Here is a 16,232-nt window from a genome sequence, read left to right as displayed (position 1 = left end):
GCAGAATACTACAAAACTTGCATTATACTGCAAATCTTGGTTCTCTGCATTAAGTTTGTATTTTTAAATTTCCTCTGCTGTAAAATTTTGTTTGTCAGTGGAATTTGCTTGTTTTTAAATTGTCCTTGTATTTCTATTAAAAATTACAGTTTGTAATTTTAATGTGTTCTATAAATGTTTACCACTATAACGATAAATTATCATGTATAATTATAACTTAACATAATTTAGTTTTTTTTTTGTTCTGTTTACTAATATTTATTTTGATATTTTTCGACAAGTGATATACTTAAAGGGATAGTTAACCAGAAAATGAAAATTCAGTCATTTACTCACCCTCTTATCATTTTCAAACCGGTATGACTTTCTTCAGCAGAACACAAAAGAAGATATTTTGAAGAATGTTGGTAACTGAACAGCGCCACCACCCATTCACTTCAAGTGTATGGACACAAATCCAGTGTAAGCGAATGGGTGCTGGTAAACAACATTCTTCAAAATATATGGGCGAGTTAACGACAGAATTGTCATTTTTGGGTGAACTATCCCTTTAAACAAAATCATGTAGTTCTTTTTTATATTTGACATTCATGCGACTACATGCACCTTTTATCATCCGTTAACAGAATGAAAGGTGCAAAAAGGATATTATGTATAAAATACAGACACTTTTCATTGACACTGAAGACATTGTTTTTTCTATTCATTTAATAATAACAGTATAGCGCTGTGCATACTTCCAAAATGATATGAGAATTAGCACAAAAGAAACTGACATACTCAGGTATGTTATGGCAAAATAAGGAGACACCTCCCTCTTGTGGTCTAACTTGAGACATTTCCGTAAACGGACACGTCACCGACCAGGCCAGAAAAGCGACTGAACGTCATTTGTGAAGGAACTTGCGCTTGGATATCATTCAATCGTTACACTAACAAGGCATTTTTCAGGGTAGCAGAACAAAAATTACGGACATATCTAAACATATGGCACTGCTCACAGTAATATTCACATCAGTAAACAAAAATAAACTTCTGACATGTACAGAAATGCAAAATGAAATTGACATTTCCACGTATTCTATATAGAAGTAACTTTACACACGTGATTTTAAAGTGACAGTATCGTAGCACAAATTGTACACTGTGCGAAATGTTGTACACCTTTTAACATACAAACACACGTCCGTTAGGCTTACATCAATATCAAGATATAGTAGTACAGTAATTAAAAATGAAACGAATAAAAAATCAGGTAAGAAAACAAACTTTCACCTTCTCATGCAAACTTCATATGGTGCCAAGTTCTTAAGTCCTAGAGCCCCCAAACAATTTCATAGCACAGCAGGGATTCCATAATGGATTATTAGTGTGCCAGTGCTGTAAGAAAACAATTCCTCAAAAAAAGTTAAAAGGATGCTTTGAGAAATATTCCTCTGATATTATTGAGAGAGACTTTAAAAAGTAGTCTAGCATTATTTCACCCTGAATATATGAGTCTTGCACTGGTTTCAAGGTCATTTAATCACTCACTGGTATGGACTAATGTACATTCTGTTTAAATGTACGATATTCCTGAGTACAAGGGGAGATTGGGAAGGAGCGAACACAGGATCTCTTCTTCTCCCAAACAGCAGGCGGACCAGGGGCACTGCGATCATGGCTTTAACAGGGCTGCCGCTGAACGATCCGTTCTGTGACACGGTTAACACGAAGCCTCACTGGACAAGAACAGACACATAAGGCCTTCCGTGATGAGCCCCACGATGAATTTACATCGGTAAAATAAAAACATTATGAGCAAACGCAACATAGTACCTGAATGAAAACGTTTTAAGCCACACATGTGCACACACACAATTACACGACACACAAACTGCCAGACTGAGCTCACACATGCGCAAGATGCTTCTGATTTCAAGTATGCTACATGACGGAATCGCACCGAACAGATACTGTCACTTTAAAACGGGTTAAACACAGTATTCACAAATGTACATTTAAGGCTTAATTGTATAGCACTAACAATAATAGCAGCAGTAAAGCACTTCTGTATTAATAACAATAAATCAAACAAATAATAATAATAACAACATTAATAACAACAATATATTAAGGTAATCGAATGACATGGTTTTAAAGATGAACAGCTTCACACACACACACGAGTCAGAACCTCCCCACCAATCGAGCGATTTAAATCCCCACCCAATACAGAAACTTGGCCAGGCTGTGGACCTTTAGAAGCGAATACTTTTTTTTTTACATAAGCCAACTCACCCCTCGCCCAGCCTTCTCTACATTACCTTTAAATCTGTTAGAAATGTTTAGTAGACACACAACTTCACAAAAGTCTGTCAGAGATCACCACATTAATGACACATTCAGAAGATTAGAAAAAAAACATTACACGTCCCCTGCTGTTTGGTTTCAAACAGGGGGTGAGCAAAGTGAAGTGTTGGGACCCTGCTTTTAAAATATCAAAATATGTCTTGAGAGGCGTGTACCCTTCATCAGCATGTTCTACCTATGCGGGAAATTTAAAGGACTAGCTGTCCTCGATTCATGTGTCTAATTTTGGAATTGAAATGTATGGTACAGTACAGTAATGCTACACAGACGCAACGAGGCTGACGGAGAGCCCATTTCCGATGCCAGCCGCCACCACGCGCCGAAATCCCACAGCCCTGTACCTATAGTACCCTGGAGGTCACGGTCAAATTGGAGAATGGGTCGCTTCGGGCTGAGTGATATCCCAACACAGCACCTTAGCTGGGGAACAACTGCGACACATACGCCATGCTACTTGACAAATGAAAAAAGAAAAATCACACAGTCCAAAAAAATGTACCGAAGCGACACGAGTAAAGGCCATTTTTTCACACCAGAAAATGCTCAGCTGCAGTCCGCTGTTGTTTATCTGAACTCCCTTTAGCTAGCCCAACTCCGAGGCCTAATACTTCACACCCTGAACCTATCCAACATACATGTGTATATATTAACTATACTCAATATTCTGATTTATATATTAAATCATTATAGAAACACATACATGTTCTTGTCATTTTTCTTTGTATTTTTGTCCTCGTTTCACGGAAAGCCTCAGGGGACATGCGATGCCTCAAGCCGCACCAAGACTGGTGAAGATTCAGGCTGAAGAAACAGTTGCCAGGAGCCGTGCCCCTCCACGCGCACAAAGGAGGACCGGGAATCCAAGCAGCGTCACGTAAAAAAGGACTCTCGCCGTCACTAGAAGTAGTGGTTTGTTAAGATGTTAAGATATGTGCCGTGGAAGGGATGGACACAAACTCCCTCAGGATGTTCTTGGCCATCTCGATATTGTTCTGTGCAATCATAAGGGCTTTTTGGATGTCCTGCTGGGAGTAGCCCTGGCTCAAGAGATGCTCGATCTCGCTGGAGACCTGCTGGCTGGGTCCTGGACTCGCTCCAGGGGGAACAGGACTGGGCCTGCGTTCTGAGTTGATGCGACGGGGAAGAGGCTTCGGAGGCCGCTCGGGGGCTTCGGAGAGGTCCGTGCCTGCTGAAGATTCAGAAAAAGTTGTGTGGGCAAGTGTGTTGCTTTGAAGTAAGGGATGATGTTGAAGTATAATCTAAAGCAGCGTGAAAAAGGAAATAAATGTTTGGAGACACCTACACATTATCATTTTCCACATTTTAAACTTGAAAAAAAAAAAGACGTTTGTAACCAAGTAACCACACCTTTGGCATGATAACAGACTCATTCTCTCCATCTTCATGATAATAAGAAAACAAATACAGTCAAGTCAGATATGTGTAGAGTCAGTGTTGAATCTTACTCGCTGCGGCTCCGAGCTCATCGTCTATAGAGAGGCGGCTGAAAGCAGATGTCGTGGGGTTGGTATCGGACAGTGTGCGTCGAGCTGGGGCAACAGGTAAAGGGGGCTTGGGGTAGTCATAGCTATTTTCCTCTTCTTCTTCGCTGCATGCGCCGATGGGATCCCTTGGCCCATTGGAGCAGGTCAAAGGAGGCAAGTCTGAGTAATCTGAATAAGATAAGAAATACAGTAAACAATTCAGAATGTGCTGGTAGAAAATGAGTATTGAGCTGATGAGGATCACGTCAGTACCCGAGCTGGAGGCGATGGCGGCCTGGGCTTGGATGTTGTACATGGCTTCATATGTCTGTTGACTCTCTAACTCGATATCATTGAGTATGTTCCTGTAGATGAGAGAGCAAGACGGAGAAACTTTGTGACATAAAATAAACACATCATGCACCGAGGAATCGACTGTATTGGAAGCTCCGCCTCATTGTTGGAGACCAGCAAGATTTCAGGGCTGATTTGAAACCAGAAATTCAACATAACACATTGCGTTCTGCAAAAACCATATCCCAAAAGTGAACCTGCATTAAATGCAGTTTGAGCTGTATTCTCTTTTGCATCGTGTAATTTTGTGTTTAATTTGAGGAAATGCAATCTTTCCTAATTTGGCTAGCTTCTGACAGTCAGATCATAGGTGAATTTGCATTGTTTGATATAGAGACGTCAATTAAAACGAAATGGGATTTCTATCCTAACTATACAATAGTTATCAGCTTGTTTTCCAAGTTTGCAGTAAACACAGTGGCCCCTGCTGTTCAAAACATGTATTGAGAGTAATTCTATCTTAACTGACTTGAATCCTCAGATATTATAATGGATGTTCAACCGGCTCACGGTCAATCATTACATCCCTAATATTTACCTTGAAGAAGGTGGTGGAGGTCTGGGCACAAGTTCCCCAGCAGCAGAGGGCAACAGTGGCAGAGATGATGGAGTCATGTACTCGGACTCTTCATCGTTCTCGCAGGTGTCCTCCACGCCAGTCTGCGGCTTCACTTCTTTCAGGGGCCTGTTAGCACGAGAGCAAGAGTTAATATACACACGACTGCTGATTTACTAACAGACTGATGAAACAGGAAGTGAGGGGGTGTGTGGCGTTAGCTTTGTGGCATCCACCTGACTGCCAGGGAATAGATGGCGTTCGAGGAGGCAGACGGCTTTACTTTGGGACTGTCATAGTCAGAACCAGCAACGGATGATCCAAAACTCTACACATGTAAAATAGAGCACATATAGATTTAGGACATTGGCACCCATTGACTTCCATTATATGGACACAAAACCAATGAGACATTTTTAAAAGATATCGTCTTTTATGTTCCACAGAAGAAAGAGTCACATACAGGTTTTGAACGACATGATGCTGAATAAACACTGACTGAATTTGTATTTTTGGGGCGAACATGGCATGTATGATCTCACCAGTTGATGGTCGAGGCTGGGAGGGCCGTTGTTTCTTGGGGCTTCTGCTCTGGCATCAAGCGCAGAGGGCAGTTGCAGGGGCAGAGAATGTCGATTAGAGAGTTCTCGGGATCCACGGGAATCTCCGGTCACCGGTGGCTGGGATGGTGCTTTGGGTACAGGTCGAGAGTTCCAGTCTGGCATGTTGCGGTTGGGTGGTGCAGGGGGAAGTTTGTCCCGAAGAGGTTCGCCGGGCGTGTTGGGTAGAGGCCGTCTCGGGAGTCGGCTGTCAGAGCCGGACGGGTGTGGCCGGTCTGGGGGAGGAGGAGGTGGGAGATCCCTTAGAGCTGGAGGGAGGGGTAAGGGCTTGTCTTTGTGATGAGCGGGGGCCTGGGGACAGGATTGTGAGATATATATGAGACAACTAAACACTGCAGTGCTTAACAAAATGTGCCTTAAAGGTCCAATGTGCATTTTTTTTTAGAGGATCTATTAACAGAAATGCAATATAATATACATAACAATGTCTTCAGAGGTGTATAAAGAGCTTACATAACGAAGGGGTATTTTTTATTTCCTTAGAATTTCTCTCAACCGCAGGTCCCCTAGAATTCTCCATGTTGTTTCTACAGTAGCCCTAAACAGACAAACTGCTCTACAGAGCGCGTTTTGTAAATACGTCTGCAAATTTTCTTCAGTAAAGAAGCGAAAATGTGACGACATCTTCGAGCCGTGTCAGCCGCCGTAGTGCTTCTAAGGGAGGGGTGGAGTGAGCTGTTGGTTGCAATTTGCAACCTCACCACTAGATGACACTAACTTTCATACACTGGACCTTTAACATTATCCTGCGTTTTTTATTCCTAGCTATCAATTTTGCCTTCGGTTTCTTAAAAATTTTCAACCTGGGGTTCAGCAAAAAATGTGTGCACTTGGCAAACAGTTCCAAACTAGTGCATTTACCTTGGACGTGGCCCCTGGACTCGAAGCTCCGGGAGGGTTGGTGGGTCTCAAAGGATGGAGATCCAGTCGGGGAGGTACTGGAGGAACGGTGGACTGAGGGGCGACTGACATCGGCGAGGGCGGTCTCTCCACCTGAAACAAACCAAACTATTCAGCAAATGCCTGTCCCGGGGCTACATACACCATTTACTGTGGGCATATTGAAATGTTTATGGTTAACATTATGTGCTGAAGTAAATGTTTTTGTATCATCTGGTTGGAATGTGCTTGAATTCAAGCAATTACATTTCAAAACAAGAGCCTGGAACACACTTAAAATAATATTTGATGCAGGTGTGAGCTGAAAAAGAATGTTCAAAATACACTTTTTAACCCAAAAGCACAGGTCACCAACAAAAACCGAGATTTAAAATGTTATACTCACTTTAGCACCGACCAACTTGCTAATCATGAACGGGGAGTCGTCCAACCGGTCGTCGTCATCATCGTCGTAACTAGGCGACAGGGCTCCCTCCGCACCAAATGAGCCCTTGCAGCATCCATAAGAGCTTGCACTATTGGGGTCCTTGGGGTCAAAGGGATCAACGACGATAGGCTCAGTGCCTTTGATTTCACAGCGACAGAAGGGGCAGCCCTGGCCTTCTGACTCCTGAAACAGGAAAACAGTCGTTCGCATCTACATCACTCACTAATGTACAGCAGCTCTCTGAAGGTTCTTCACATTTACCTGCCAGGCTGTGAGACAGGAAGTGCACATGAGATGGCCGCACGGCTCAATCTTCACATCCTTGTCATTCTCAGCACAGATCTTGCACAGCTGGAAGGTGGAGCCCATCTCGCAGTAGAGCTCATATTGCTCCTGTAGGAAGTGAAGAAGAATGTTACAGAAAGCTAAGATGACCTAAGACACAAGGTGGCATGGTGGGAGATGAATGAAGTACCTGTGTGACTTTGATATGGTCTTGAGGAGAAGGCTCACATAGCCCTGTGAGGTCTGGGTTCTGTGTGCGGCCGTCTGGGAAAAGATAACTAAACACGGACCAAACATTTTTTAAGGCAAGTTCTGTGATGTTTAAACTGATGTTTTTTGTTGGGCGAGTCACTATTTTGACTTACAATCCTTCCCGAAAGCCATCGATGAGAGCCTGAAAGAGTGGCTTGTTGTGAGGAATGGTCTGCAAAATGTTCCCATCAGCCGTGACGTAACCGATAGCCCACTGGCCGAGGCGTGTACAGCTCAGCCTGAAGATATAGCTGTAAACACAATGCAAGAGAAAACATGACGTATAATGAAGGGAGATGAAGCCACAGTCATATGATTGCTTTTCTTTGCTGTGAAAGAGCCTGTGACATCATAGCGGTGTTACAATACATCTATTGAAGGGAGGTACCACGCTGTCCTCCGGGCCACGGGGAGGCGGGGCTTATGAGACTGACCGGGCATTGTCCCATGTACCTCCTGTCACTGTTTGTGTAAATGCTGATGCATGGCGGATGCCATAAAGACATGTTTGATGGAAGTAGAAATCGTGTGACACAGAGGGTGTTAATATGAAATGGCTGGAGCTGTAGATGCTAAGATCTGTAAACACTATAAATAAAGGCACATTAAGCCAAAAATAATAGTGTCATTTTTCCAAATGTTGATTTAAATCTGTATGACTTTCTTTTCAATGACAGAATTGTAATTTCAAGTGAATTATTACTAGAGGGGGTGCTTGGATGAGAGGTCTGTGAATTACCTGCCGGGTTTGTGAATGAATTTTTGCAGACGGGCTTTGACTTCATCGTAGGTGAGAAAGGCCATGTACCCCGGATGAGTCACTGCCAGGCTGTTCCAGTTTCTCAGAAGTGATGACCATGGCTACATCACAAAACAAAACAAAAAAGAAACAGTCAGGGCTTTTTTTAAACGCCACCCACATCGTAAACTTATGGCATACCATACCCTAAAATATAATACTGATTAAATCTGACAGCCAAGACACTTATAGTGTAGTGAGCTGGCCTCTAAAACACACTAATCAGGAGAAAGAATTATGTCAGAGACAGAGAAAGAGAGCGAGTGGTGGGGATACAGTTGAGTCACCGAGTACACCAGTGACACCAGCTGGCCAGATGAACTCATGTCCTCATCACTACCTCACTTAATGTAATTGTAATTCGTGAACAAGGCGCTTCTTTACATGTTAAGACGCTGATGCGAAGCCACACCTCGCTGGTAAACATGCGCTGTGACATCCACAGCCAAATATAAAACGTATGTCAACTTGATTGCCTTTGCTATAGCATCATCTGAAACCACAGGGCTGTTGCAGTCACAGTTACAGTTTATTAACTGAGACAAAGAGCTAATACACATTCTATCAAATGAGCTGTCAATAATAATTTATTGTTCAAATTAAATGGATGCTAACCAAATCGTTGATGTAAGTGATAAATGCGATATGATTTAAAACATTCAACCTATTTACAAAAGAAAATCATCATATCATGACTTGAAACACTTTGACCTCAGTGGTAATTTCCTCATCTATAATGTATACAAGTCTATTGCCATAAAGGCAGAAATAAATATTTTAAATTAAAAGGGTTGGTCAAAAAAAAAAAGATTTACTCAACGTCTTGTCATTTCAAACAGAAGATATTAAAATAAGAAGATATTTTGAAAAATGTTGGAAACCGGACAACGGCGATATCCTTTAACCTCTATTGTATGAACACAAAACCAATGCAAGAGAATGGGCACTGCCGTTATTCGGTTACCAACATTTTTCAAAATATATTTTTTTGTGTTCTGCAGAAAAAAGTTGGTTTTAATGGTTTGAAATGACAAGAAGGTGAGTAAATTATGACAGAATTTTCATTTTTGGGTACACTATCCCTTTAAAAGTATATTTTCAGTGGTCACTGGTAGATGTGGGAAATTCAATTTTGGAGATTTGGAACTACACTAAAAGCTTTCAAAAAGCCACACTCGTGGCAAGACTGTTTGGTACTTCCTCTAACTAATATATCTGCAAACGCTTCTCAGAATTTGACTTGTTCCTTTTTTTTTAAGAAAAAGCTTCAATGAGTGCACAAAGAGATGCTGACTGACAGTCTGGCACGCCCGGTGCCTGCAACTTTCTTCACCAAGACACCAGAGCAAAAGTTCATCTCATGTCCAATAAAATGGTCAATTTCATCATTAACAGCTCTCGTCAAGAATCTAACTGAAATTCTCAAAACAACAACAGTCTGGGCCAGTCTTAAGCCAAACAAAACTAGATGGCTTTCATTATACGTCTGTCCACAGTGAAAGCGTGTGATGCAGTGCGACACTCCGTTTCTATTTTTATCATTGTGCAGAGCTACTCCACTTTTTTCTTGTGTGTTTGAAATTCATGTTTTATTTCAAAAATAAGATGTGCAAACTGATTCATTACAAGTTATAAATAATATCTGAAGGTCATTTAAGTTCAAAGCCAGCTCATAAAAGCATTACGGCTCTTAATAATGTTGCCAAAACTACAACTGAGTGTAAAAGGCAGTTTTTGTAGTCAGTGGAAAAGCAGCCCAGTTCTACAACCGAGCACACCTAAGAATGGGTCATGTTCACACATTTTGAAAACCATTTGTGCCTTGCTGTGCACTAGGGGTGGAGCCGAACCCGAATACTGTATTCGGAAAGGCACAAATAGCGTGTTTTTTACTAATACTTATTTCGAACAAATACTTAAAAAAATATTTGTAATCGGGAACAAGAAAAACTATCAAAAAGCTGCGTTTTCTCATGAGACCGCAGTGCATGCCCGCATGAGTGAGTGAGTGAGTGACATTCAGGAGTCGGTGGGGGGTAAAAGAGGTGACTGACACAGGCTGCTCCACACAGCAACAGAGAAGGCTCGGCTGAGCGAAAAAAGGCTTCACTGCGTGCATCACTATTTTTGTTGAATAGATTTTTGTACCTTAACTGGGTTCCGGAGGCAGTTTATAACTTTCGGGAAGCGGAGTTTGATCGGGAGATTATTCCATTACGCTGCATTATTGACGTCTGCAGTCGGGTGCTCTCATGTTCGCTCTGTTTACGTACACTATAACGTAAATTAGAAGTGTAACGCAAACAAACTGGATTTTTACGCCTATTTTGAATTTAACTCGAATACAAATACAAATACTCCCCCCCCTCAACAAATACAAATACAAATACTCCCCCCCCTCAACAAATACAGATACAAATACCGGCTGCTTCGCACACCCTTACTGTGCACCATCTGAAACTTCCTCAGAGACTTAATTCAAACGTATAGCTGAAGATGAAATATAGGTCACCCAGCAACGTTTGGGTTCACAATTTCTTATCATTATGAAAGATCTTCACAGTTTACAATCAGAACCTGAGAAGTACGATCATGCCGCCTGTGTATACTGAGCAAACAACACAAAACAGGTTTTTAACCTTTCATTAAGGTTAATTCTAATTCTTATGAATTTCATGGCAATTGTATTGGTTTTAATTGAACTATGAAGCTCTTTAGCAGTAATACGTTGGGTCCACTGGTGGGATGTTAACCCGATGAACGGGAACCAGCAGAAGACCATTAAAGGTCCAATGTGTAATTTTTGGAGGATTTATTGACAGAAATGCAATATTATATACATAACTATAACTGTTTTTTGTATAAAGACCTTACATAATGAAATGGGATGTTTTTATTTCCTTAGAATGAGCCATTTCTTTCTACGCACACCACGGGTCCACTTACTTTGTCCTGTGTGGGCCACCGTAGTGCTTCGAAAGGGAGAATGATTCAGAACGATATTTAAATCGCTAGTCAAAGTGCTAAAAACACGGAGTTGGCAAAAGGACCACACCTGTCACTCCAACGGGGCAGGTCCATTTAGAAGCTGATGGTAAGCGTGACCTTGCTGCGTGGAGCTTCGTGAAAAAGCTTTTGCAGTCTCTCTGTAAACAGCCCGTCTATTTCTGGCAGCTAGTACGAATGAATGAAGCAAAAGGTAGAGGGCAACACAAGCACAGCCATGAATGCTAACGCCCGCTGGGCTGCCGGCTCGGTGACCTTTTTAAGTGCTCCAACAGACTAACACGCTTGAATTATGCCTTACTGTCAATTTGAGCTCGGTTATTACATGTATCAAAGGGCAATTTGATTATGGCTAAAATCGGCCATAAAAAAATGATCTTGACCCCTTTCCCGAATTAGCTCTGATGTGAAGTATGGAAGGGAAAGGGAAGCTAATTACAGGATAGATGTGATTATGGTCTGTTGAGGAGAGAGAGAGCAGTGGATGTCTGTGATGTCTGTACTAGAGCACTCAGAATAATGAGCTCATTACACAGACAGCAGTGCTGCCAAGCCTCCGTCAGATAGAGAAGTACTGCATTCAAAAGCTGGAATATTACAGATCAGTATTACAAAAGAGACAGCAGGAAACTGTTTCATTGAAAATCGACATGACAAAAGACAAAAAAACGGAGGTTAGATGTTGTTATTGGATGTTTAGAGGCATTGCCACTATGATGCTAGAGAGTTTGGGTGGATGCCGGGGGACTGTCCAAAGTTGCTAAGGTTTTCTGGGTTGTTTCTAGCAAGATGCTGTGTGGCTGCTAGGGTGCTCTAGGTAGTTGCAAAGTTATTTAAAGGGACAGTTCAACCAAAAATACAACTTCTGTTGTCATTTATTCACCCTCATGTCGTTTAGAACCTGTATGTGACTCTTTCTTCTGTAGAACACGATATTTTGAGAAATGTCTCTGTGGTTTCTTGTCCATAGAATGGAAGTCAATGGGGGCCTGTGTTTGGTTACCAACATTCTTCAAAAAATACCTTCTTCTGCGTTCTGCAGAAAAAAGAAAGTCATACAGGTTTGGAATGATGAAAGAATCTTCATTTCTGGGTGAACTATCCCTTTAAGTGGTCGCAACGCAAAAAGTGTGCACAAGTATACAAATAAAGCAGCAACCTCAAACATTTCTCAAAGGGCATTTAATTAGAGCAAACATCCCTCAGAGGTTAGCAGAAGTTGTCATTAAAATAGGTCAAACACGTCTCTCTTCTACAGCTGAAGCTCTTACAAATCTTCTCTCGTCTCCTTGCCTCAGGAAACCGCCTGCTCGCAGGAGTGCAAACAAGCCTGATTGAGCTACAAAAGGTGATAAGAGGCCCCCAGTCAGGCTGGCCTTCAGCCAAGAGAACTCGAGGCTCGGCTTCGACACACGCATACAAACAGCGCCTCCATACCCACAGCACACGTCCAAACAACAATAGTCATTGTCAGACCTTCCCCTCCTCTGAGCACGGAGACAATGGGGCTAGTCACTGCTCGGAGGAAGCGACGGGGATTGGAAACTGCACCTGGAAAAGCCTGGTGAAGATGTCGAACTCGAAGACGGAGATGTAGTCGTTGCAGGTAAGGTCAATGGTGGATTTGAGAGCCATGGCCTCCAGGCCTGAGCTGATGGGGTGGAATTCATGCAGGGCTTGCCGGAACACCTTCCAAGGCACGATGGTCCTGAAATTCAGGTTACATCATCAAGATTATTTAAGATATTTCACATGAATTCAAATCGGATTAAAAATTAACAATTTCTTTGCCAAAGTCCATCTTTGATTTCTCCTTGAGAACACTGTGTTAATCCGTTACGAGAACGAAGAGTATATGAAACGTCTCACTTGTCCCCGAATGATCTTCTCCAGAACTCTGCAGCGTCTGCTTTGGTGATTCTGAAGTTATCACCTTGAAACAGCCCATTGGGAAAGATAGCTTTGAGCTCAGCTAGCATGTGACTAAATATCAGCGACAATTTCGTCAGGTTCCGTCTGAAAGAGGAAAAAAGAGAACAGTTCTAGATTCACACAAATGTTAAATGCATTCAAACATTACTTAAAAGAACTGTTCACCCAAACAATTCATCTTTAAGTGGATCACAATCTGAGTTATACTGATTCTTCCCAGCTTGGTAATGCCAATGGACAGAGACACCGTTTTTGAAGCCTCAAAAAAGGCATATACTGAATCAGTCATAATGGTGAATACATGTCTCATTACACAAAACGACATTTGTGAGCAAAAACGATTAATATTTCGAGCTAATTCAGTCATGTTTGGATGTAAACAAAATGACCACTGATCTCACTCAAAATGGCCACACGCAGGCTCACCGAATCTCATCTTTTGAATCTCATTGGTTCTTGTGGTTACAAGACACGTGACAACCAATGAGATTCGAAACTTGAGATTAATAGCACTGTCAAGCAGCCATGTTCTTACCGTTTGAATCTCATTGGTTCTCGCGGTCACAGGACATGCAACATACAATGATATTCAGAAGTTGAGGTTCGTCGAGCCTGCGTGCAGCCATTTTGAGTGAGAACACTTTTTTTACATCCAAACGTGACTAAATTAGCTCAAAATATGAATCGTTTTCGCTCACAAATGTGTCGTTTCACATCATGTGACATGAATGAACTCTGGAGTCGTATGTTGTACTTTATGACAGATATATGTGCTTTTTGAAGTGGGTCACTATACATTTGCATTACAAAGCTAAGAACAGCCAGGATTTGGATACTCCAAATGTGTCTTATTTGATCAAATGTGTTAAATCATGACATTAAAACATTAATTAATGTTTTCAAAAACAGTCCAATCAAGAGTCAAACCTAGCTTTATAATGATTTCTGCAAACTTTTATTCAACATTTTGATTTTGGGTTTGGCAAAAGTTTGAGCAGTGGGTGTGGCCAGTGGAGCATGCCAGACCCGCATCAGTGAGGATTGAGGTGGACGCTCTGAATGCCTGCTGCATTTTTCTGATTCCACTAAGCCTGGGCACTTGAGTCAGGCAGCCAGGGCCACGCTACACGGCAGGGGGAGGAAATGCAAAGAAAGCCACGATTTAGACGGCAGCACAGTGGGGGATTGTACAGGCGCTCCAGCCTGAGGAATTGACATGCACGAGAGAGAGCGTGAGCGTGGTAGCGCGCAGCTGCCTGCAAAAACTAAGTCCTTACTCTCACTGAGAAAGAGAGAGTGAATGAGATAGTATGTTCCATACAAAATGCATCTTAAGACAAAGAAAAGGGTGAGTGGAGTGTAACTTAAAAGGCAAAAGAAAAAATAGCAAAAAGAGAAGAGGAAAATGCGGAATTGGTAGAAATACACGAAAACAGGAAGGCAAATCAAAATGCTAGTCAGCTAAGATACCTTCATTTTACTTGTTTTTTAAGGGAACATCATTCTCAGTCTAAGACATCCCACAATTCCATGCCGGCACTTGCACGGTTAGTGTAAAAAAGGAGGATTTAGAAAGTGCTTTCAAATCATAAGATACATTTGAATTTTTTTCTACTAAACAAAGGATCAATCTTGAAAGCTTTGAAACCAGTTTTACTAAGAGGTACCTTCATACAAAAACGTCTGTGAAGACTTTGAAACCTAGAGCAGCTGCCGGGCGAGTCCAACCCAGCCAGTCCTGCATAAGCAATGACTCTCTTTGTGCACAGCTTTACGAGTCGATGCTGAAGAAAACTCAAGAGTCAGCTGTGCTACATTTCTCTCTCAGAGTCCTCCAAAACACTTCCATTCTCTCTTTGCTACTGCAACACCTGAAACATCGCTGTCCTCACAGCCTGGTTTTAGACGCTCATTCAACTATGGAAGGCTCTGGGAACAGTTGTTGTTTGTGCAGGCTTGGGTCAAAAGCGTGCCAGCGTGCCTTCTGTAAAAACCAGCTGTGCCACACTTCCTGACCAGAACGATGAGTTTGCACAGGCCTTCGTGCGATGCAGAATTTGCCACTTTTAACCGAACATTTTGAAAGCGTGACGCACGCTCGGCTCTGTATATTTATGTAGATTTAAACCATGAGGGAGAAGAGAGGCTTTGGATAGGAGATTCAAACGAAGTAGGGCACAGATGCACAAAAAGGCCAGGGCTCATGCGGCCGGCCTCGCTCAATCACTCACTAAAGCTGTCGGGCTCGTGGAGGACGGCATTTGAGAGCAGCGCTCTGCTAATCCCAGAGACTGAAGCTTCACTCCTCAGAACAATAAGCGAAACCCTCACTGTACGCCATTCATACTAAATAACATTGTATTAATACCTACTGATGGTCTTTGAACATGCAAAATTCCTGTCAGATCAAAAGAGCATTTGAATATGCATACTTTCCTGCTACACAATACACAAAAAGCAGTCTGTTTTAATAAAACTTTTTTTTTACAAAAAGTGTCTTAAAAATTCTCATTACCGCAACCATTTAAAATTGTCCATCCCATCGCATGTTTTGCTTAAAAAAAGCAAAATATTTATTTATCATACATAAGACAGAAAATTATATATAGAAAATATAGAAAATTATACATGTAACCTTTTTTTAAATGCAGAAAACTACTTGTATTCGTAAGGAGAAGAGAAAAGTCGTGTATAAAGCAATATAAAGCAATCTGTTAACCTGGAAGCCATTTGAAAGCTACTGGTAGATCAAAATCAAACATAATGTAAATACGTTTGTGCGTGTTTTCAAGAAACTGAACGTACTTGGATGCAAATACACCTTATACAGCTCCTAATATAGCTCTTTAGGAGGAAATTAAACTGCAACTCTACAGTGTCTCACTAGCCAGGTTTCCATTACAGATTTGCGCAAAATTTAAGCGTTGTTTTCTAAATGTCGAAACAATATCGCGGAATGACTGCGTTTCCATTAAATGATGTTATGCGATTAAACTGTATTTTGATTCTTCTTGCGTTAAGTCATTCTGGCCGTACTTTGTACGTTTTATGGCAGGTTGCAAACAAACTTTAGTGCATAGTGCCACCTAATGTGATGAAAAAGTGAAGAGAAATGTCTATGTTTCCTTATATATTTTCATATTACCTCACTGTTCCTAATAAATCTCCATACTGCACTCATATAAGATATGACTTAATGCGAATTCCTTACATCCTATCTTTCCAAATGTTCTGCCAAAACACACCAATGGTCATATGACTTTTT

At 41.6% G+C, this 16,232-nt stretch overlaps 1 protein-coding gene across 3 annotated transcripts in view; it reads right to left on the bottom strand.

Moving 5' to 3' along the window:
* Positions 1–670: 670 nt before the first annotated feature.
* The window catches only part of cbl (Cbl proto-oncogene, E3 ubiquitin protein ligase), a 31,265-nt gene continuing 15,703 nt past the window's right edge, over positions 671–16,232 (bottom strand). Inside the window, exons 3-16 of one of the 3 annotated variants that reach the window (XM_057350476.1) lie at positions 12,905–13,051; positions 12,587–12,743; positions 7,970–8,091; positions 7,344–7,481; positions 7,169–7,256; positions 6,955–7,086; positions 6,652–6,876; positions 6,228–6,359; positions 5,289–5,657; positions 4,983–5,074; positions 4,729–4,875; positions 4,110–4,201; positions 3,819–4,025; positions 671–3,538 (exon numbers count right to left, since the gene is read on the bottom strand). In XM_057350476.1, the coding sequence (XP_057206459.1) occupies positions 3,267–3,538; positions 3,819–4,025; positions 4,110–4,201; positions 4,729–4,875; positions 4,983–5,074; positions 5,289–5,657; positions 6,228–6,359; positions 6,652–6,876; positions 6,955–7,086; positions 7,169–7,256; positions 7,344–7,481; positions 7,970–8,091; positions 12,587–12,743; positions 12,905–13,051 (2,320 nt within the window). In that variant the 3' untranslated portion in view covers positions 671–3,266. Of the gene's footprint in view, positions 3,612–3,818; positions 4,026–4,109; positions 4,202–4,728; positions 4,876–4,982; positions 5,075–5,288; positions 5,658–6,227; positions 6,360–6,651; positions 6,877–6,954; positions 7,087–7,168; positions 7,257–7,343; positions 7,482–7,969; positions 8,092–12,586; positions 12,744–12,904; positions 13,052–16,232 lie in introns of all 3 variants that reach the window. The other 2 variants (XM_057350475.1, XM_057350477.1) reach the window with 2 other exon arrangements.

The sequence above is a fragment of the Triplophysa rosa genome, linkage group LG14 (genome assembly GCF_024868665.1).
Source record: "Triplophysa rosa linkage group LG14, Trosa_1v2, whole genome shotgun sequence".
NCBI lineage: Eukaryota > Metazoa > Chordata > Actinopteri > Cypriniformes > Nemacheilidae > Triplophysa > Triplophysa rosa.
The sequence above is the reverse complement of the archived record's forward strand: the minus strand, read 5'-3'. Positions and strand labels throughout refer to the sequence as shown.